Source organism: Camarhynchus parvulus, chromosome Z (genome assembly GCF_901933205.1).
Source record: "Camarhynchus parvulus chromosome Z, STF_HiC, whole genome shotgun sequence".
Classification (NCBI taxonomy): Eukaryota; Metazoa; Chordata; class Aves; order Passeriformes; family Thraupidae; genus Camarhynchus; species Camarhynchus parvulus.
This window is the reverse complement of record NC_044601.1, coordinates 53452391-53476074: the sequence shown is the minus strand read 5'-3', so window position 1 is coordinate 53476074 and position 23684 is coordinate 53452391. Positions and strand designations below refer to the sequence as shown.

Here is a 23684-nt window from a genome sequence, read left to right as displayed (position 1 = left end):
TCACACACTCACTCTTTTAATGGCTAGCTTTCAGAAGACCATTACTGCATAAAAACAGGTATTGATAAAAGTCCCAACAAATTCTGTGATATATATAAATAGACTTCCAATCTAAACATTTTAACCTGGGTCCTACCAAATCCTGCCTATATTTCCTAATATCATTCAGCTGCAGTGGGGAAGTACTGGTGTATCTCTGCTGGAACAGTGGGCAGAAACACCCAATAGATTCAGTCTCTAGACAGTGAAGTGCCAAGAGGTTTCATTTTACCACATCATCTGACTTGTTATTTCAAGGGAGAGGAGAAGACAGAAGTCACGGTGTACTCACATCTAACTTCACTTTCCAAAACTGTATATTTTTACCTGAATTAATTCCCAAATGTGATTCTGCCTTTCTGCATATCTCACATCCTTATAGCAAATTGTGTCTTGTGAAAAACAAAGAGCAACAGAAACCTAAAAATTGTGGCTGTAATGCAGTAAATTTTAAAAATACTTATAAGAAAATGCTAAATTTCAGGTTTCCTGTGCACATTTATTTCAGCCTGCACATGCCTGTATATCATAATGTGCTCTCCAATTATAGAACTCTACTGTATATTTTCCACTTGACTACTGTATCAGTGAGAATTAAATTTTCCTTCTTCTTTACTTTTTAGTAAAGAATTATTGATGCATGTGGCCTCATGTTTTTCTTATGTTTTTTACTCACCACTTGACAAATTCTGTCTGAGGACAGAAATCTCTCTTTTTAGTCACGTAATCTGACACTAACTTCTTCACAGATACTATGTTTCTAAGATTCTATGATTCTATTATACTAGTCAGTTCATTTTCATAACAATCCACTAAGATGAGAAATTATTATTGCCATTCTTTCAGAAGCAGGAATGAGGCACAGAAAATTAAAGGTCAAAGTATTTATTGATTTTGGGCACCTAATATAAACCAGAAAGGATTCTGTAATATTTAATATCAAGTAGCTACTGGCCAGACCACTTTTAATATTTCCTGGAAGTACAGCTCTCAGTGCCTAGCACTGCTGTAGATCTTGACATTCCAGCTCAGACCTGCTGTAGTGGAACAAACCGTGGGCTAATGGCTTTTTCTGCTAGCCTTTCTCCCCATATCTGGAGGTAATAACTGCAGAGGTTTGTATCGAGTAACAGAAGGCATCAGTCCAACTGTTTCAAACATGCAGGCAATCAACTCCATCTTAGCTGGTACAAAAGGCAGAGCTGACATGTGGCAGCCTCGTATGCCAGCCAGCTTGGAGCTGGAAAGACAGCTCCTAAGGAACTCACCCACACAGGACATGGGAGTATAAAGGGTAACAAGAGGCAAGTGCAGCAACTACATTTTGGAAGGCCCTAACGGCTTTTTGTCTTCTCAAATGGGACTGAATTTTTCAAGTAGTCATGCACCTGACACGTAATTGGTATGTAGCAAGCATATCTTGTAACCACATTACCTAGCTGTCTAAATCCTTGCTTCACACTTGGATATGGAAAAAAAAATACATACATGAAATCAATGTGTGACATTTGAAACCAGGAAGTTAAAATTATTATTAAAGACTAAAGAAATTGAACTACTGAGAAAAAGAATATTAACATCATGATTCTACATAATCAGAGTGTTGAGCTGCAACAGTAGGATAACTAAAACACACTTTTCCAGATTGCAGAATAGTTCGGTATCTTTTTATGGTATCAACAGGATGCATTTTTTACTCTGGAAACAATAGCAACAGGAAACTGTATTTGATTTCTCAAAATAGCAGAGGCCTCTTGCAGCATTTAAGTACCCAAACTTAGAATGCTGGTTTCCTATGGTTCTAGACTAGACCTTAGACTAAAGAATTACCAGTTGTTTGTATATTGATCCCAAATCTCTATTGCACTGCAGTCTGTGCATGTCAGCCCTACCACAATTATGGTTCATAGAAGAACTCATTACTGTTGTTTGCACACTGCTCTCTAACTGCTCTCTAACTGCTACAGTGGCTAACTGCTCTCTATGGCTCGCTGTACAAAGGAAGAATGAAGCATGATTTGGCATCTGATTTGGCCCTGACTCTTGTTCCTGAGCAGAAAAGGGGCCTGTCTCCAAACTACACAGATTGAGGTTGGAGAACTAAATGAAAAACAACATAAAACTATATCAAAGTAGGGAGGAACTAGAAAGCATCCCTTCTTCCTTTAGGTCATATTCTTAACTCTAAAATGTTGTATATTAAAAAAAAAAGAAAAGCCATTGCCAAAAAAAATCTAACATTGAACCAGTGGAAACAAATTGCCATAGGCTGTGAACAATTGGTATGCAATTTAATAGTCTGTCATTGTTCTTAATCCTGTTATTGTTTTCTTTGCTATTTGTTTCCACAGCAAAATTCCAGCAGTGGTAGAAGATGAACAGTGGTGAGACAGTTTGGAGTCTATATGAAACTGTCTGGTAGTTCTTTCTGTCCTGGATTTCTGCTAGAATAAAATTTAATCCTGTAGCCTTCACTTTGCTGATACCCTCAGTGAATGCTCTGGGAATAGCACTGAGAGAAGGGAGTTGACAAAATGGACAAATAACCACGAATTATTCAACATCCAGCTGCCTTTAGCTACTATCACTCAGTACAGTTTGCAGAATGACAGCTTGCTTGTACGCTAATAACCAAATTTCCTTGTGTTTAGAACATTTTGTCTTTCATTCTACTTCAATCTTCTTATCCATCCATCAGTCATTCTCTTTGTAAAACTGAGTATGTATGGAATTGATAACAAAATGCCAACAATGCTAAGTCCTTTGACTGCATGTCAAAGTCCCCTCTGTGGTTTTGCTTATGATTAACTCTTCCGAATTATTTTCCTGTGTCTTTGTTCATCCCTGCACAAAGAAGCCCCTCACTTTATCAACAATGAAGCCCACAGTCTGCTATCTATAAGTAGCTTTAACTGGTCCCAAAGAAAGGTACAACCTATGTGGAATGGCTAAGTAAACACCTATGCTCAGTAAATACATTAATTATTTTTTAAAACTTCTCTCTAAGTAATCACATTCAAGTTCAGTTGTACTAATTACTAATCACTAATATTTGGCTACAGAACTACCCCATTAGCCTGCACAGACTTAATTTACCTCCTTGGTACAGCAAAGATTAATATGGAAGAAAGAGCTTCTACTGTGAAAATAAAATTGTTTCTATAATATGTGAGTTAAATCTGCCTTTATAAATATTATTTTTCTCTCATGACCTCACTGCAAACACTTTATTTCTTGCGGACCATGCTATGTAAACATAAACCTTAGCAAAATAAAGTTTAATTAAGGATCTTCTGACCTTCAGTAGAACAACATGAAAGCAACAGATTTTCACAGCAGTTATGATCTGTGTTATAAAAATAGCTGTATTGACAAATATGTGTTGGGAGGAAAGTATTGTAGTAATGAAATTACTTACCTAATAATCAGGTTTCTAGTCATGTTAAATAAATGTGGACATGTACAGAGATCTTTTTTTAAAGGGTATGGCAAAGACTGAGTTAGATTCTGCCAGTATTTTATATGATACAAAGGCTTTTTTATGAAGAAAAACGAATTTCCATTTTTTCCAACATATGTGGCATGAGGTCTTTGCAAATAGGCAAGTATACAAAGCAGGCCAGAAAACATTTTTAGATTTTTCAAATTCTAACATGCATAAACAGAAGGTCAAATAAGAGAAAGGAGAAAAAGAGTTCTAGATTTCAGACCTAACACTCTTTTAAAGAATTCATGACTCATGTATATGGAATAACCTACTTATCCGCGTCCCATAAATTAAAGTTCACAGTAAATTAATTGGTAATCTTAAAAAAATAATCTGGTCAAGTTCTGTTTTCTGAGATGAATGCACACTAGGAAAGAAAATGTAATTTCAAAGTAGTATGGATGATAGTGTTAACATTAAGGACATAAATTCTGCACAGACACACTTAAGGAAAGTCCAGTAAAGATAAAGGATTATGTAGTTTATATATAAGAATTCCTCATCCTCATACTTAACTGAAAACTACCAACAGAAAAGGATTTCTAGCAGCAGATTTTACCACTTCTGCAGCCTTTCTGGCATTGCCAAAGTCAGGAAATTAGGAAAATATGAGACTATTGTTTTAATTCCAACAGTGAAGGAAATAACAGTTCTGACATAGGAGCCAGATTTTGATTGGCTTTCACCATGTGGAGGGGCAAGGTGAGACAGTATTTTTGCCAATGAATTATTCACTTTCCTTCTAAGAATTTCATATTACTCACTAATTTTCCATATGAAAACAGTAGCATTGAGACACCATCAATATCCTATCAGTCACTCTAAATTTGAGATTTTGGAGTAAGCCTTCCACTCTCACTACTTACTCAGTCAGTCTCCAGCTGCTCCTTGTCAGCTAAAGATGCTTGACACAGTAGTTAATTCCCAGGGTATATCGAAACCAAACAGCATATTTATGTCATTCCAGAGAGGAATTGTTCACTAACCCCAGCAAACTCTTCCTGTAAATCCTTCTCAAATCCCAGCAGTTTCTTTTTAAAGACTTTCCAAATGAAGTACTTCTACCCCAGGATCAGCAGCTGGTCACCAACCAACCAGACCAACACACTGACACTCAGCCCCAACAAGTTCTTGGCTGAGTTTTCAGAGAGTCTTTGAACACAGAACTTCTTAAATCTCAAAATTCATTTAGTGAGTTCAATTATTTTCTGCTAAGGACTTTTACAAATATATCCAGAGGATCAGTACACCACATATCTTCACTTTGTTCTTAGGAAAAAGAAGGAAACAAACATCAAAAATCAAAAGGAGATACTCTGTGTTTTGTGCTAATTACATACTAGCATATTTACGTGTAATGTAGGACCTACACAGTACATAATTTTAAAAAGCATAAATTTTGCTACTTCTAGAACTTCATAGGTGAGATTTTCAGTACTTGTATTATTTTTACTAAAGTGGTCCACATGAAGACATGCACAGCTGAAGATGTCCCCATGGATAGGGGTTTCACATCTTAAATGTACATGCCAGCACTAGCTGTGAAATTTTAACAGGCCCAAAATACATGAGTCTTATTGTACTTCATTGCCTTGAGATATTCCTACCAAGTCTCAAGTAAAACCTTCAGTGAGGCAGAGGGGTAGGAAACCTGAAAATTGGCATACTTCTTGGAACACTAGTTGATTTTTAACTGGTGAAAAGTAAGACTGTTTCTACAGCAAGAGTTCTTTGGATCCTGACTTTCAATAGCAAAACAGAGCTTTTGACCCCCTAAGGCACATTATTCTCTTTTAATTGTTCATTGCCTCTCCACTGTTTTCTCTGCAAAAATTGAACAGATTATTATCACTCTAAAGAGTTTGCTTTCTATAGGAATTCCTCAAGAATTTGTGAGGCACAGGTGCATTTGCCTCTAGCATACATACAAATATTGAAAAACAAGCCATGTGAAAAACAAAGCAGATTTGTATAAAGAGTTGCATGACCTCACTGTAGCTTTTACAGTAATGTGAAATTTAAAAATAATTGTTATACATGTTCTATTTCACACATCATTGTTCTGTAAAGCTGTTTTTCCAACAGCAGCTGCTGTGGTCCTGTCAACCTTCATCTGCTTCATCTTCATCTGCTCTTCTATCATCTCAACATGTCAAGAAAAATGTCTTGTAATAGTGGTTGCAATGTGTCAAAATGATAGTCCATTCCATGATTACTCATATTTCTTACAATACTTCCTAATGAATGAGCAAACACTTGATTCTCAGTGCAAAAGCTGGGATTAGTTTTCCATTTCCTAAGAGGCCCAAAAGTTACGAGAGAGCATCAGTGCCCTGGAGAGATTTTCCAAGAGGTTGAGCAGATCCAGCCTTTTCCAGGTTTTGAAGGACATGACCCACAAACAGAAGTCTCCCTTCAGTAAAGCTGGCTATGTAACAACACAGTCTTTACTATTTGCAAGATTTTTTATAAAACAGCGTGAAGTCTTGCTGCAGAAAGAGTTATGTTGTGATTCACTGACCAATATAAACACCATGTGATTGGAATGAGACATTACTTTAAAAAAAAAAATCCCCCAATATTTATTGAAAACAGAACCCTTAGTATTTGCTGACTAGGCACTTGTAGGACTCATGGTTACATTGCTTATTTCTTCAGCACTTACACAGATCCAGATCTAAGAATCCAGCTAAAAAGACAGCTCATAGCTTTAAGGAGCAATGGATTCAAAGTGGTGGAAGTAAGATGGTAATTTTCTCACACTAAACAAATATATTAAATGCCATGTGGAAAATAACTCTTTACCATGGAGTTTTCATATGTATCACCTCATTTACATTGTCACATATATCTTATTTTACTATCTAGCTCTTTGGTACCAACCACAAAGCCTGTATTTCCCGATTGGGCATAACAGAACACTGCTAAAATGAAAGGAACTACCTTTTCTTTCATTTAATATGTACTGCAAAGTCTTAAGTGACAATATCTCTTTTGAATGACACGTGAAGTAGATAATGAGTGGCATCCCTGTGTGCTTTCGTAAAAGTAACTTCAGCGCTTCATCTAGATTCATTTGGATAATTACATGGCCCTGATGTGAATTTAGCCTCTTAGCTTCTTCTATAAGAGTTCTTGTTCAATTCAGCCTGCCAGCCTTTTCACATTTTCCCCCTTTCAGCAGTTACTGAATTTCAATGGTAGTTGAAATACAAATTTATCTTTGGGGAATCAAGCACACAGAGGATTGTGACAGGGTAAGCTACTCTTTCAAAGTTGTGTCAAGCAAGATGGACCTGTATTTATTTAAGAAATGCATAAAAAATGTGTTACTCTCATGATTTTTTGCACCTTAGATTTTTGCAGTTTAAAATACACCTTTACCAGGATGCCTACTTTATACATTTAATAGCACCACAGAATCATAGAAAGGTTTGGGTTGAAAGAAACATTAAAAATCATTGAGTTCTAAGCTCCCTGCCTTGGGCAGGGATGGCATCCACTAGATCAGATGTCTCTAAGCCCCATTCAATCTGCCTTGAACACTTCCAGGGATGAGGCATCCACGACTTCTGCAGACAACCTGTTCCAGTGTTTCACAACCTACACAGTAATGAATTCCTTTCGAATATCTAATCTAAACCTACTCTCAGTTTAAAGCCATTCCCTCTTGTCCTACCACTACATGTCCTTGTCAAAAATCCCTCACCATCTCTCTTATAAGCCCTCTTTACATACTGGAAGGTCACAATAAGGTGTCCCTGGAGGCTTCTCTTCTCCAGGATTAAAAACCCCAACTGCCCACCCTGTCTCTGCAGGAGAGGTTCTCACGCCCTGTGATCATCCTGCTGATGCTGGTCTGGACCCACTCCAACAGCTCTATGCCGTGTTCACGCTGAGGACCTCAGAGCTGGATGTAGTACTGCAGGCAGAGGGGCAGAATCCCCTCCCTCGACCTGCAGGCCACGCTGCTTTGGATGCAGCCCAGGACGTTAATGAAATATTTTTTCCGCCACTTCCTTCCAAAGTACTGAGAAAGTAGCTTTAATCGGTGTGAAGCCGAGTAAGAGCTCTTATCCGGCGTTCCCTGGCGCAGAGTGCGCGGCCGGCCGGGGGCAGTGCCCGGCCTCGCCAGGAGATGTCGCTGTGCCCCGCGCAGCCGCCGCCGCGCGCTCCCGGCCGGCCGTGCCCGCGCATCCCGGCGCCGTGCTGGAAAACGGGCGGGGGAAGAGGACACCGGGGACGCGGGCGTGGGAAGCCAAGCTGCCCGGCTGCTGCTTCGGAAGAGCACCTCTGCAGTGCTTTCCCTGGGCAGCACCGAGAGAGGCCTTCAAGGCACGGTAAAATCGGGAAACAAAACCTGAGGCACCGAGCTGGTGATTTAGGACATCGATTCTGTCGGATCTGCTCAGAAGGCTTAAAAAGACCACGGTAATCAGCTATTATTAAAACGTATTGCTGGACCGAATCCTGCTCTAGTTATTTGAAGAACAAGGCACCATAAGCGTCAGAAGTGCCTCAGTGTTGCAGCACTTCGCCAATGTTTAGATTTGAAAGCCGAAAATCAAGGGTGTTTGTGTGTTCCACTTGGCATATTCCCCACGTTAGTAACAAAGAGATAAGAAGCGTTGTGCTAATTCATGAGACCACAGATGACAAACTGAGAGAAGGGACTGAACAGAGGAGAGGGCAGGATGGGAAAGCAGAAACAGACTCTGCAGCTTCATTATCAAAATCTTTCTGATTTCTTGTCCTACAGAGTAGAAAGGGATCCTATAACTTTCTGCAGCATTTTGCATGCAACATGAATTTAAAGGGTATTCAAAGAATCTTTCGTGCTAATTAGACCAGACAGCTTCAAGTGTGCTTAGCACAGACATTTGAAAGACTAACACAGCTGTTTCTGGGAACAGATACAGCTGTCCCACAGTGACTTGCAGCGAGATGGTGACTTCGGTTTCCATTTGAAGTGTAACTATGGGCAAGTGTATCTTTTTCCAGAGATAATGGGAATAAATAAAACAAAATTTAAAAGTGATATTCCCGTACAGTACATTTATTAATGAAGTGCAAAACTGAAGTAAAATAAGTCAGGCTACCATCACAGAATTAATTAGGGACAGCAATAGCTTTCAGGAATCTGTATAAGCATAATATCACAACCAGCCAGGCATACTACTTCACTTCAAGGTTAAAGTTTCTTCATCAAGTGAATCATTTGCTAGCAAAAGAGAAAACAGCTGAACAGATAACAGGCAATGCTCCAGGTTGGTTTTATCACTATTTTAGTCAATCATACATACAGAATTGCATTTTTAAATTATTTCTGGAGGTCACTTTAACAGGAGAAGAGCCAATAGTTAAATAAAGTAGCCTAACTCTCTTTACTCACAATACTTCTTTCTCACAATACTCGATTAGACAGTTGGCCTTTAATGTAAGTTATCTTGAACTTTTGAAAATTTCCTTACATTCCAATGCAGCCTTTATAAGTTTAAAATAAAATGGCAGCCTTAAAGCTTTAATTATACATGCATCTGGTAATTCTGCCCTGCTATTAATGCAATAAAGAAGTCAATAGCTGATAAAGATTGAAGTTTAGTTGCCTCTTTCTTCATTACTCCATTAGCACCAAAGATCCCATAATAACTATGGTAATGGAACATGTAAGGACAAGGGAGAGACAGAACTCCGAACAACAATAGCCAAACAAGAAGGAATAAAAGTATCTTATTTGATTTTTTCTAGCTCTAGGGCAACTTCTACTGCACTAACAAATCAAACAACAAAATCTTCACCATCAATTGCCATAACACATTCTGCTTCACATTACCAAGCTCAGCTAGCGTGATATTCTAGCAAACATTCTAAAATTTAGAAATTACTTTCCTTCTTTATTGCACTTTTCTCTTAGCTCTTGTTGTTCTCTTAGCTATTGACCTTTGTAGGCATTATCTGCCAGGCAATCAAAGAACGGCAAGAAGATTACAAGGCAGAGGTTATAGAAGCTCCTTCTACGGAGACACTTCAGACCCACCTGGATATGATCCTGTGCAACCTGTTCTAGGTGAATCTGATTTAGCAGGGGGGTTGGTATAGATGATCTCCAGAGGTCACTTCCATTCCCAAACATTTTGTGCTTCCATAATTACACCTCAGAGAGCCTTGGAAGTCATCAGTCCTGCTTTGCAGACACATGTAGAAGATGAGATCACAGGTTCAAGCTGTTAAGCAACAGATGATGGGAGTTACTGGGACAATGTGGTAGCATTAAGGATTTAGAATTGTCTTTACTATGCCCCTGGGGGAAAATAACTCTAGGCTCTTCTGGAAGCTCTGAAACATGAGCTTTCATTGTAGCTCTGTCTGCACTCTTGTGTCTGACTCCCTGACATGTTGGAGACATCTCTGCTGTGTTTGTAGGTCACTAAGATTACAGATTCAGCCCTTCAGGCTCCCCCTTTTTGGGCAGAGATGGTTCCCTCCTCCCATCAAAAACATGGTGTCCTGGGTGACCATGCCCAAATTTCACCTATGCACAGCTTCTGCAAAAATGTCCAATGCACTTGCTAATTTCACAGTTTAGCTAACCTGAAATCTGCTCCATTCCTGCTGCCAAGGTAATTAAACCTCTTCCCTCACTAGCTACACATTTCAATTAGAATATACAATTCAATTAAAAATACAGATTTTGTACTTATTGCCACATATCCCTTGGAAAAACAAAAGTATTGAACTTCCATTTAAATAAAAAAAAATTCACATTATTTGTGTAATCATTATTCATAATTATATACAGCGCAATATTGCAATAAGAAGACGTGCACGAAAATGTTTCTTTTACTATTCCTGCATGAAAGCCATGCATGTGTTGGAGCCACTCAAGACTGCAGCGCTATAAATAGTGCTCTATTGTTAGTGGATAAAAGACGAAACAAGACTCACAGCACTGCAGCACACGACACTGTATTAAATGTTAAGCTCTGCCTGTTCTAAAAGTGAAAGGCGACATCAACTGATAGACTGGTCTGTGGGTAAGACACACGGCTGGGAAAAGCTCAGTGTGACTCTGCAGTTTCCCAACACAGCAAGAGCAGCAGCCTGATCTTTCTGCCTCAGCAATGGCAGAAGCTGTCATAAGACATTGGGTGGAAACTCCTGTACGCTACCAGGAGCAGTTTGTTGGCCAGGAGCTGGAGGCACACAGACTGAACCACCTTTTATATGCTTTGCCGGGCCCTGCCACCACTGCACCGAGCGACCGAAGGTGCGCCCCAGAAAGCACGGCTGGGGCCGGGAAGGGCGGCCAGGAGGAGGAAAACACACAATTCCGGGTCTTGCTGGATGTTGTGCAGTTCTGCCCCGAAGATATCATTATCCAGACTTTCGAAGGCTGGCTCCTGATTAAAGCTCAGCACGGACCCAGGATGGACGAGCATGGTTTCATATCCAGAAGCTTCACCAGACAATACAAATTACCCAACGGAGTGGAGAACAAAGACTTGTCTGCACTTTTCTGCCATGATGGCATTTTGGTTGTTGAAATGAAGAACTCATTGGAAAAGAATTAGAACCATGTCTATAGTTATCGGTGAGATAAAATCATTCTTAATGTAACAAAATTATATCAGTCATGCAATGCTGTAGGGTGTAGTAAGCTGTATTTATTAAGGGAAATTATTTGTATATATTTTTTGTATGCTGAGTTTACTGTTTGATGTAAACTGTTATACTGCTTGCCTCCAGCTACACATAGGTTGAAAACACAGGCTGTTCAAACAGTAGCAAACTCAGGCTAGTCTCAGCAGAAGAAAAGAAAAAAATCTATTTGATAACATATTGAAAATGGAGCACAGTTTTGAGTTAAGTAGCAGGAATTGTATTTCTAAGCAGTAAGCATTTGTTATACATAGTCATAAACATTAAAGAAGGAATGGACAAGTTGTGAATCTTATAGAAATTTTAAAAAACTGTTTTCTAATTTTTGATATTAAATTCTTCTCTCGGGAAAAGCGCATGAACTGAAAGATGGCATCAAGAGAAAAATCCCTATTTCCACAGTTCAAGCTTCTGTACCAAAAAACTCTCAAGAGATTACTTTTTAGAAGTGTGTTGCATGTTTCCAATGATAAGAAAAAAGAATTTATTTGCTTGATTTTATTTGCTTGAAAACACAATATATAGAAATTATACTTTCTGTCAAATTACTTTGAAAGAAAACCTTTAAAGACATTTCAGAAAATTGGTTTTGTTTAACATAACAACTGAAGAAAATACTTTGTTTACAAAAGCACCAAGTTCTTCTTTGTGAAACCTCAGTAATAAAAAGACATTGCTCTTACATAAATGCCTTTTTTTCTTGCACATTTTAGGTAATCTTGTCATTTAATCTGATGAGTATTTACTTGTCCATGTTGCTTGACAATTTAGGCAATCCCACAACTCTGTCTTCAAGAGCAAATTTTTCTGCCAATGATAATTCCCCTCTCCCCATAGGAACACAGGCCCTACATGAATCTAATTTTAAATATAGGGGTTCCATGCTGCAGACTCAGCTTTAGTTTCTGTTCCAGTGTCTCACATTTCATGAGAGTGGCAGAGATGAAAAAATATCCACCTTCTATATTTATGTGGTCTTCTCAATATTAAAAAGAAATAATGCTATGGGTTTGTAAATACTCACATATTTGAGGGTAACTGCATCTGCAAGTCGAACTGTCTCCTTTTATGTGTACTGGAGACTACTATGACTGGTGTGCTATGAATAGTAAAGGAATGTGGAATGGAAAGTGCCAAGTTAAAAACAGACGCTTTATCACAGCCATCTGCTGTTTGGACAAATCAAAACCATATTCAAATGAAACTGAATACAAATACAATTTTAGGAATACAAGAAAACTATGATGAACAAAACCTGGGCTCTCACCGGCTGAAGCTAGAGAGTTCCTTAAGTTTCAAATTAAAATCCTAAGCTTGTATGTCGGCACATGTCCATTTATGAGAAAGATTTACATTTTTGTTGTTTAGACTGAAAGATATTTGAAACAATTGGTTTTAGAAAAGTGGGTGGTACAATTCTCATATTTTACCCATTAATTGTGCTAAAAGTCAGAAAAAATTGTACAAGAAAGATAAAATAAAGTCTGAATTGTAAATTTCCATCACATGCAATTATATTTTTAATACACCAGAAGTCAAGAGTGTAATGTTTTCTACCAAACTAAACCAAATATAAAACATATGTCCCTGCATTTCTATTCAACCTCGCGCTTTTCCCTCATATTGCCTGTCTTCAATTTGCATATTGGTTTAAGATCAAATAGCAAATCAGATCTAGATTTCTACATCTAGGAGCTTCACTAGACAGCAATCTGGTAGAAGATGTAACATGGACTTAAGAAACTGAATTCTAGATACAGGTCTAGTGTAAAATTTAAAATTTACAGGCCAGATTTATAAAAACTGTACAGGCTTAAACCCCTGGTTTCTACACCACCTTATGGCGCAACTATTGGGATAGTGTTCAGGATCACAAGTTAGCAATCTGTTTTGGTGATTTTTGTTTTGTAAATCTTGTAAAAACAGAGAGTTTTGTAAATTTTATCACTTAAACTTACAAGTTATTATAAAAACTATTCTAGCTATGATTGCAGTGATGATATTCATGGCCCTATAGATGAGAAAGATGTTCTAAAAAAAACATAACTGATTTAATTATTTCAAATTAGATCATGGTTAAGCTACTGGAAACTTGGCAAGGAATTAGACCATACAGCCAAAATCATATCATCTGTTCTATATATGTTAATACCATGGTTACACACAGGCCTGCTTATGTACACAGGCCTGCCTCGCAAAACAGGGTGGAGAATGTGACGTCTGATTGTTCTGTATTGCAGGTCTCTCTGCATCACTCTGTGCCCAAGTCTGTACTTGCTCACAATGTCATTCAGTCTGAAATCACTGGAACACCTTGACCCAGACAGAGCACAGATTTATCCAGCCAAACTTTACCTTCTCTTCTAGACAGATCTTTACCAAAGCCTATATCCATGCTCCTTGGTAAATGGGAACTTGCCCTGACCTGCTAACCGAGTCTTCATGTAACAGGGACCACACTGGAATATGGACCTGCCACTGAATTCCTGCATTTTAGCACCAAGAAGTGCATAGGAAAATGTTTCCCTCCTTTTTTTTAAGTGGTGATTTATCAAAAGATCTTGGATGCATGATTTTTATGTGTTTACCAGAACAACCTCAAAGTACTTGGCAGACAGTTTCTGAATAATCTGGAAAGATCTGTTCTCACATATTTTATATGATATTTTACTTTTATAATCTGATTAGAACTGAATGTGAATGTCACATAGAAAGGTGCTAATATTGCTCATGGGCAGCAGACTGAGATATTAATCAACAGCAAAGAATTTCAGAACAGCTACAGCTTAAGACAGGTTTAAGACATGCTGATGTGGTTAAATTAGGAACTGTAAAATTGGCTGTCTATAAAATTCTGGCCCAGAATAAATGATAAGCCTGTGCAAGCCCTGCAGACCAAGTGTTACTGAGCCTTCTCAGTTCCCAACAGTGAGAGACTACCTTTGTAATTGATCAAACTGCTCCTCCAAATGGCTAAAGATGATTTAATGCATGAATGTAAGCACTGTGAAAAATGCCTTCATACAGAAGAAAATGTATCAATATGGCACTAGTCTCAAAAAGAAGGTAAAAAAAATAAATTTCCATAGGATTCTTGTGGGCAGAAAGCCCAAAAATGCCTTTCATTGCCTTGCTGCCTTTTTATGGTTTCTGCTGCACCCAGGGCATTTGAGATCTCTCTATAGGGTCCAATGTTGGTAATACAGTGAGCCAAGGCTGACATGATACCCACCAGTCACTCAATAACAACTTAGCTGCAGCACTGGAAAAGAGAAAAGGAAATCTCGGGTGTATAATGGTGGCAACATTCCCACTCAGAGGGAAACGTCTCACATTCCTTACTTATTTCATATCCTGGAATCAAAATGTTCCTTTTTAATCTGATTAACCATACAAGACTAGTTTTTAAAGTGAGTAGAAATATTTCTGGAAATATTAGGTACACCTTCTGTTTGAAAGAGATGCAGACCTCTGTCTTTGCCAACTACCAGAGACAGTGGCTGGCCCCTCGCACCCGGAGGACAGCAGCTCAATAGCCCCACACTGTGAACACAGAAGTTAAATCTAAAGAGTTACACCTGTACACTACATTGGGTAGTGAGCTGGCCCCACTTGTGCTCACTCTGGAGCCAGAAGTACTGTCCCTGTGCGCTCAGGCCCAGAAAACTCAGACACTCTACTTCTGTGCTCAGGCTGAAAAGTCATCCCTTATTAAAAAAAACACTTGGTCATTAAGAGAGACATGAGAAACATGGCACTCCAGCTCAGGACTCCCCATTCAGGTTAGTGCTAGAGTGGAGATTTCTGCTGTCTGTACCACGGTAGGCTGCATTTTCACCACAAATCCCATCAATCTACTTTAAAAGTAACCCTCCTTAGCCACATCGTAATACTGCTGATGCCAGCCTTTTCAAGGGGAAGTATGTCTAGCAGCAGCTTGCACAAATGGAACTGGCGCAAACAGAGAACAATTTACAGTTCCTCTCATGCTCCTTGGTGTGTTTACTGTGCTTTGGTTTGCCCCTGACCCCAGTGAGCACTGGTGATGAAGCATGAGACTGCTGAGCTCTGCTACATGGCACAGAAGCTGCAGCAGGCAGGTCTGTGCATGAAGAGGAGACAGAAAACTGTAGAACCAGGGCAGGTAGGCCTTGGCACACAGCTCTCTCAGGAAGAGCTAAAGCATCCTTGTTACCAACACTGTTTCCAGTAAATCCACACCACAGCACCTACTGTCAAGAAAATACACTCAATCCCAAGTCAAAAACCAGTAGATATATTTAAACAGATTTCAAGACATAATATTTAAACCTTCTGCAAGAAATATTTACTCTTTTTTGTAAAATAAGCATTTTTAGGAGCTGAGAAATACATTTTAAAATTTTTCAAAAAAATTTTGATTGTTAATAGAAAAGGAACATGTGCATGGACTGAACCCTTGGTATCCTAGGCTGAAAGAGATGAAGCTACTTCAGCTACTATTTTCAACTACCTTTCTTTCCAATAGCACATCTCATCAATTATCTTATCTATTAATTGAATATTTCATTATGTAAGCAGATATATCTATGTCAGAATCTCTAAAAGTTTCATTTGTTCTTAGCAGAGTTCAATGACATGGGGATAAAAGTGGAAGTGCCCTACCTGAACTAGCCACCCCAAAATTCCTAGCCAAGTCTTCATCAGCTCAAACTGGCTTACTGAATCAGTATAAAGTAGCTAATCTGTGCAGTTATCCCTCTCACTGGCTCTGCATGGAGTTTGTTTGATCCAGCAAGACTTCCTCACTCAGGCGCTAATGTGCAGCCTCCAGGGCTGGCTGGAACATTCCTCTCCACCACCACAGTACCAGGAGTAGAAGCTGGCTGCTCCTGCAGATGATTCAGACACCCAGAGGGACCACATGAGTAGTTCTCTGTATGCGTCTCATTTCCCACAAGAGGCAAGATGGGATGTGAGTATGTTTTGGGTTCCAGTGGCACTAACTCCTTTATTTTTAGTTCCACTCCTCACTTTCCAGGATATACCATTCCCTTCTCAGCCTGGGCACGGGAGTTATCTGTTCCACAGACATCACAGCAGCACACCGGAGTAAGCACGAAGAGCAGGCATGGCTTCTGTCTGTGAATAAGCTAATTTGGAATTTGGATGTTGGGTTTAAATAAGTCCAACTCTTAACTAAAAATGATCCATTGATACAGCTATCATGAAAAATTAATGAAGGGGAATGATTTTCAGAGCAGAGTGTGACTAATAAAAACATAATTCTTGTACTCTGTCTTACAAGGCAGACAGAAGCTCATAAGCTACCTGCTCTGGTGACAGCTGTATGCATTTTAATAGCAGTTCAATTATATTTTGCAACTTTACCACAATTACCCAAGCCCTGGTGGCATGATTAGTATGTACCGTACAAGACACTCCATAAATACAGCCTCTGCCTTAATGTATATATGGAGCCTCAGGACTTGATCCCGGAATGAAACTGAGAGACTCAATACAGATTAGGAGACTATGAGACAACTAAGTGAAGAAATATGAACTCTAGACCCTATCATAATAACCATAGCAATATTTAACTTAAACCGGCTAGAAACCTCAGTCTGAAATGACTACAGTGTCGAGACAGATAAGGTTTCCCAGATTTATTTTATTCCAGATTTAAAGGGCAGAAGGATCAGTGATGATCCCTAGGGTGACCCCCTGAACAGAATGCACATGATCTCATTTGATAATTTCCTCACAAAGCCAGCCCATAATATGTTTGAAAAACAACACATCTTTAAGTAAGAGATCAAATCTTTATTTCAAGACTTCAGTTGATGGAAAACTCATCACACCTCTCCACCAGTTATTCAAGTGTTAATAATCACCATGGTCTACAAAGAGCAGGTTTTCCCTAGTCCCCTGAGATTTGTTCAGTGATAATTTTATCTTAAAACTAAAAGTAATACACTGGACAGCTTTTGGGACAGTCTTTCTATTACCCTGTTTTTATGAGTTACAAAGATATAAAAGCATAGCACTTTCTACTAAACAGTCTTATTAGCTACTAATAGAACACAAATTAATTTATCAACATGAAAAACTGTAAGCATAATCTTTCCACATAAAGCAGAAATATGTATTTAATAACTTTGCATATATTTAATACCTTTGTACCTTATGGACACCTGTATCATCATTGATAATTTTGCCATCTTCATGTCCTACTCTTTAAACTCTTGCTAGGATTCTGTTGCTTGTAGAGTAAGTCCCAACCTCCCACTGACCATATATTTTTTAATATACTTTGAGCTTTCCCTTGTATCAATTGATACTGATTGCTACCAACTCCTTATTTTTTCCATTTCTACTTTCACTGGCCCTTTTATAAAAATGTATTTTAGATTTGGATAATTCTGCTTACATGAGCACAGTTTGTATTTATGGGTAGCAATAAACACTCTAAATGCATACAGAACAACCAGAGCCAGGTTCTGACACTGTTTCTCTCAGGAAATTATAATCTCTTAGGATTTTACTAATGGTATGGGATGTGGGATGCCCAACACATCTTTGCATTGAACTCCGTCCCAAAACAAATGTTCAAAACAAGGAAGCACCAGGCTACACCACCTGTGACAGGAAATTAATGTCATTCACTTTCTCACAAATACATGGCTCTAAGCAAGCACAGCAAGAACCCTCTTCACCACTTCAATATTTGCAGGCCTCTATGTTCTCCAAAAGACCAGCAAAACACGGAAGCTGAAACTGAGTAATATAGTGTCATTTTGTGTCACTCAGCTTCTCAGAACTCTCCACGTCTTGAGCTGACACAGACAAATGAGTAGCTCCTTGGCCATCCTTCAAGTAGTCCATGTCCTCAAGCAACAACATGGACAAAATTTTTCTCCTTGAAGATAAAAAATATCTCATAAATACTCAAATATTAATTAGCCTTAATGTAAATGCCACTGTCCCCTGATACAGAATGCACTGCATCAGCTTAAACACAAGCTCTGAGAAAATAAAAGGTACTTTGATGGTCAAAATGCCACCAAAACTGGTCTGTTGCCTAAGTTAGTGAGCACTTGTCTGTCGGGACCCAGGACACACCTCTGGCTGTCCAGGACACCAGGACCCCTGCTAGGGGTCTCAGAGACCCTGTCACGGAGCCCAAGACACCTGTGGTTTTGATTATGACCCATGGAGCAAATTACCAACCTTATATGAAGATCAGCAAGCCACAACAGTTTAGGTAGAATAATAGTGAAATTATCACGGGCTGGAAAAGAAGATTTTGGGTTTTTTGGTATGGGGGTTCAGGAGGCAAGATGGAGGGAACTGGGTGTGTCCAGCCTTTCTCCTTCTTCTTCTTGGCCTCCATCTTCTGCTGTGATGTTAGCACTTGGGGATTGGTTTAGAATATAGGTGCACTGTCTAACATGGGTGATAGGTATTGGAAGGTAAAGGTAAATATGATATACGTAATTTGTGGTATAAGAGACGGCGCAGCCTTGGGAGCGGGCGGAGAGCGTCGTGGCTGCCTTGCTGGTCAGACCTCTGTCTGCCAGGGAGAAAATTTTGTAGATAAGACTTAGTAAACAACCTGAAGAAAGAACAACAGAGAGTCCAGTCTCATTCTTCAGAGCCTGGGGTCGTTCCCTGGACCACCCAACTCACCTCGGGGGCAGAGAACAAGCAGCCGACCCCGAGACTTGTCCTGGTTTCCATGCTGAGACTGAGAAGTCCCTCATAAAATTCAATGACGGACAGTAAAAATTCATAAAGTAGTGCCAAGCCTCATCCATCCTGACCCACTGATATGTATAACTGAGGAGCTGCCAGTGACTAGTCCCTCACTGGGCAACCAGCCTCTTCCAGCCACCTTTCTGCACTGACCAGAGCACCTTCAGCTCAAGTCCTGTGGATTTTTAGAGCCCATCAGTATTTATTTTCCCATGGTAAACCTCAGTGTTAACACAAGCACAGACCCTGCTAAGGAGGTCTTCTCTGTAATTTCTCTGTCCTGAGTGAACACAGGGAAATATGCATGCAGGAAATTAATGAATGCTCAATTCTTTATTTGTACTATACTATGACTTATTCATCCTATACAATGGGTTTATGGCTGGGATAATTTTACTTTCATGCCACATTTATATGGCACATGGATATAATGCTGGCCTCAACATCAGCTACACACTGAGCTCTTAGTTTTGCTTTTTATCAAGTATTTGTTATTACTAAAGGTATTAGATTGATAAACATAAGATTGAGATACTTCTTCAAGGACTTAGGTAGCTCAGGACAAAGTAGCAGGCTCATTCATCCTCTTTTGCTGTCTCAGTCTTTACTCAGCAGGTAAATTCTGCCTGTGCGCAGGCCCAGGGACTGGCAGTTGGCATGGGCCCATTTGTCCATAACCATGAGAGACTCAGCACTGTCAGAATATCAGCCTAGCACATATCACCCCTGCCACAGCATGGAAGAACTGCATACATAAAGGATTTATCCTCACAGCATCCTCAGATGGCTTGAAGCATTATCCCTTCAGACAGGAAATGGAGACAGACACGCATTCCAAGGAATATTAAATGGAGAGTGGAGAATGACTGAGTAGCAGCCACCTATTACACAGACTGGGGCTGAGATAGCTGATACATATTGCAAAGGCCAAGCAAAAGCCTCAGTGTTTCTGATCAATTATCTCTAACTGTACACAACCTAGTTTGCAAAAAAGCAATGTAACTTTTGTTTAATTCATGCTTGTGATTGAATAATATTTTTCCTTCTATATCTCACTGCATTTTCTCCTAAATTTCAGTTTATAGAACACAATAAAGTGTTTTCATTTCTCTCAGTTTTATGTTTTCAAGTAAGATTTTTTTAAACGATTAAAATAAAATCATATTCCATATTTCAGAAACTGAAGAAAATACCACTAGAACAACATGTTTGTCAAATTTATAGCACTTTCTTTACTGATTTGATAGTTCAAAGTCTTTACTTGCCTTTAGCTTTTTACATTTAGCAAGCGAAATGTTTAAACAATTTTGTGTTTAAAATCATTTTGTGCCCTCTAGTGGCAGCCCTGCCAGGCACCCGAACTGTGACATCCCTGTTAGAGATTACATAAAAATGGAAGCAAAACAGTTTATTCCCCTACTAAGTGAAATTTATTACCAATCTGTATGGTTTCCAAGAATTACACTCAGCTCTAGTTATGATGAGGTAGTAACACCAGCTACAGATTTACCAAAAATAGCAAAATCTACCCAAAAAATCACATATACTGTGTAAGCATTTGATCAAATTTGCTCTTAGAAATTATATTGATGAAAACCAACCTATTTGTAGCCATTTCCTTGCACAAAGCACTATTCAGTGTATTTCCTATTAGAGCATTGCTCAATGTCCAGACACATGCTTTTTCCAGGGTCCACAGAGGAGTATCATCATAAAGAAAAGGCTCAGTGCCACCAAAGTTTCATCTTCTCTCATGAAAATTCATTTTGCTTTTCTTACTAAAACAGCAAAGTAATAGCATAAAGGAATAGCAACAAAATAAAGATGGAAAGATTTGACACCTTCAATGAGAAGTTACACAGGGCATTATAAGCTTCCATTACATTTGAGTTCAGAGCCTCTCTTCATTCACTTCTTCTTAATTCAAGATAGATTAAAACCACACATTTTTTTCAAAAATGTTTAAATGTTTCCAAATTTTTTATTCTAATTTTCTGCACCTGATCAGCAAAAAAAATCATGCTGCTTTCAAACATCTCTTTTAGCACATATTATAGTGTCTTGAGACAACTAACTCACATACAATGAGATATGCCATATACAGTCTTTGCTAGCCATTTGGTTTTAGTCTGGCTTTCAGCTTTACTCCCTCAAATTACAGGTCCCTTGGAACACAGTAAATAATAGACATTTTCACTGAATTACAGGTCATTAGTCTTTAAAATAACATTCACTTTGCCTCTGAAAATTCAATTCCCAATGAAGATGGTAGAAATTCCTGACCAAGCAAAGCACTGAGATACATGCTTTGTGCAGCTAAAATGCTATAAGTCACTATGTACCATACTTACTTCAAAACCATTGTCTCTCCTAGCCCAAACAGCAAGACAAAAGGTCATTAAATCCAGCTCTTATGCTTGGCACTGCAGATGGGTTTTGAGGACTTTGGAAGCTGGGTTTTTTTTCAAACATTTTTAAAATGTTTGTTAGAATGGCTTCTAATTTTGCAGGTCAGTTTTCTTGAAAATAATAATTGATGGTTTTAAGATGTTATTTATAATATGCACAACAGAGTGCCTCAGCACTCTGGTAATCAGAGTTGGCTCACAGGTGGGAAAGGATGGAAAACGTCATTTGCAACCTTTTTATTGTTCCAAATTCTTTTTGCAGTTTTGATCACTAGGAAAACATAGCACACATTTTCCTTTCATATTTTTGCCTTATTGAAAGCATTAGTGCTGGAAAAACCATGACTCAATGTCACATAACTTAATTTTTTATTCAAGTCTTCAGATAAACTGAAAGATCTCAGAGAATAACTATTTTCAAAATTACACCTGACTAATTAAGAAATACTACCTTCATTAGCTTTATAGATCTTACACCTTCAAATTCTCCTGGCAGCAGTTTTTGTCCCTGTTTGACTTGACACCTTTGCTTCTGTTCCTTTGAGATGCAAACATCAAGCCAATACTTACTAGAGAAAAATGAGGCCAAAAGCACTGAGGGGAGCAGGAGGAAGTAGGACAGCTGCCACCTCCACCAGACCCAAGGAAGGAAGAGAGATGCCCAGCTCAAAGTTGTCCCTTTGTCCTGCCCTGGCTGTGACAGCCACAGCCTGACAGGCACTGTCAGCATGACCACTTGGAGCAGGAAAATCCCATTCCTGAACCAGCTTTGCACTTGTGCAAGGCATCTGTTTGTCACTCCACATTGTCCAATGAGAGTAAATCTTAAATATCTGTTTAAAACAAATCAAGTTGGTCAGCATCACGTCTAGTACTGTTCACTTCACGTCACAAAAAATAATTTTTTATCTATTCAGAGAAAACAACATTAATCATTAAGACCATTGAGATTTAGATGAATAGGAGTGAAAAGTTTAGGAAAGGAGTTGGATCAGGTGCAGTTAAATATATATAATGCAATAAGTAGTATAGAGAAGGCAGATCAAGGACTATTCTTCTGTAGTTTAACCTGTGAGGATTCACATGAATGCACAAGATTTCCCAGATCAACGTTAGCAGTAACTTTGATAGGAATACAAAATCCCAATCACGTATCTTGATCTGCAGCAGTCAGAATTTGGAATGAAATCTAAAACCAAGGTCAAACTGATCCACGTGTATCTCCTGTTGGGGTTTTAGTCCTTGCTGTAAGTTGGCCAGCGGGTGGACAGCAGCATGGCGGCTGTGGGCCAGCTGCCATGGCTAACTCTGTCTTTAGCAGAAGAGAACCAGACCTGTGTGAAAGGCAGACACTGACGGTGCATCAGCTGCAGGGGTAGACACTGACCGATGGAAAGAGAGCTGTGGTCGTTCTAAGAGCACTAACAGGTCCTCATGCAGGGTTTGAGGATCCCCTCAGGGCCTGCTGGTCAGCGGTGAGTGATGTGACCAGGCCAGGTCAAGCTATTTCTAACAGCTGCCAGCTCTCTCTCAGGAGACAGCTGATGCTTCTCACCTTAGCATTGCTGTAGATACTCAGAACTGCCCTCTGTAAACTTGCTGCAACACAAATGTGTTCCGCAGGGCTGGCTACTGAGGGGCTGGTTGTGTGGTAAATGACGTGTTTCTTTTGTCACTATACTCACTAATTAAAACAGACTTCCAGATTTAAGCAGTTTGGGGCTAACATGTTGGACTGGGGTGAGCTGACATATTAAAAAAAAAAATTGAGTAGACAAACTGAGCAACAGTAACAGGAAAGTACTATGATAATATGTGAACTACTTGTGGAGAAAATGAAGGTCTGAAGAAGAAGTGTAAAACGTAAACCCCAGGCATCAAACACTAAAACCAGCAATGAAAGGAAACCGTGGGTCTTGTAGCATTCCAGTGAATTTCTTCCAGGTGAAGACAAATTATTTGACACAAATCTTTGAAGTAACATACTCCCTAAACTCTGTCAGAGAAATAAGCAAGATACCTGGATGCTAATGGTAAAACATGAAGAACTGGTCACCAGAAACTTGTCACATCTCCTCTGAAACACTTCCTTCTAATTGCTTGTGAACAGGTAGAAATTTTGAGAGACACTTCTACCTAGGGATCCAAAGGGAGGTAAAAGATGATTAACGGGACGGGATCCACACACCTAGACAACACAGGAGCAACAGGTGGGGAAATAACCACGCAGGGAAAAAATCACCTCGACCGGACTGAGGCTGTTCCACAGAAAATCAGCATCAGTGGCATGACTACATTTTCCGCGAAGGCTAAAATACGCGTTATCCACGAGCAAAACGCAGCCTGACATTCTTTTT

General features: G+C 39.1%; 2 protein-coding genes across 2 annotated transcripts in view; one reads left to right on the top strand and one right to left on the bottom strand.

The window, feature by feature from the left end:
* The window catches only part of ARL15 (ADP ribosylation factor like GTPase 15), a 247654-nt gene extending 237971 nt beyond the window's left edge, over positions 1–9683 (bottom strand). Inside the window, exon 1 of the mRNA XM_030968219.1 lies at positions 9564–9683. Within this exon, the coding sequence (XP_030824079.1) occupies positions 9564–9659 (96 nt within the window). The 5' untranslated portion in view covers positions 9660–9683. The remainder of the gene's footprint in view (positions 1–9563) is intronic.
* An 847-nt stretch (positions 9684–10530) lies between these two features.
* HSPB3 (heat shock protein family B (small) member 3) lies at positions 10531–11596 on the top strand. The gene has a single exon (XM_030969012.1). It carries the CDS (start codon positions 10648–10650, stop codon positions 11095–11097), a length of 450 nt encoding a protein of 149 aa, XP_030824872.1. The 5' UTR covers positions 10531–10647; the 3' UTR covers positions 11098–11596.
* Positions 11597–23684: the final 12088 nt, after the last annotated feature.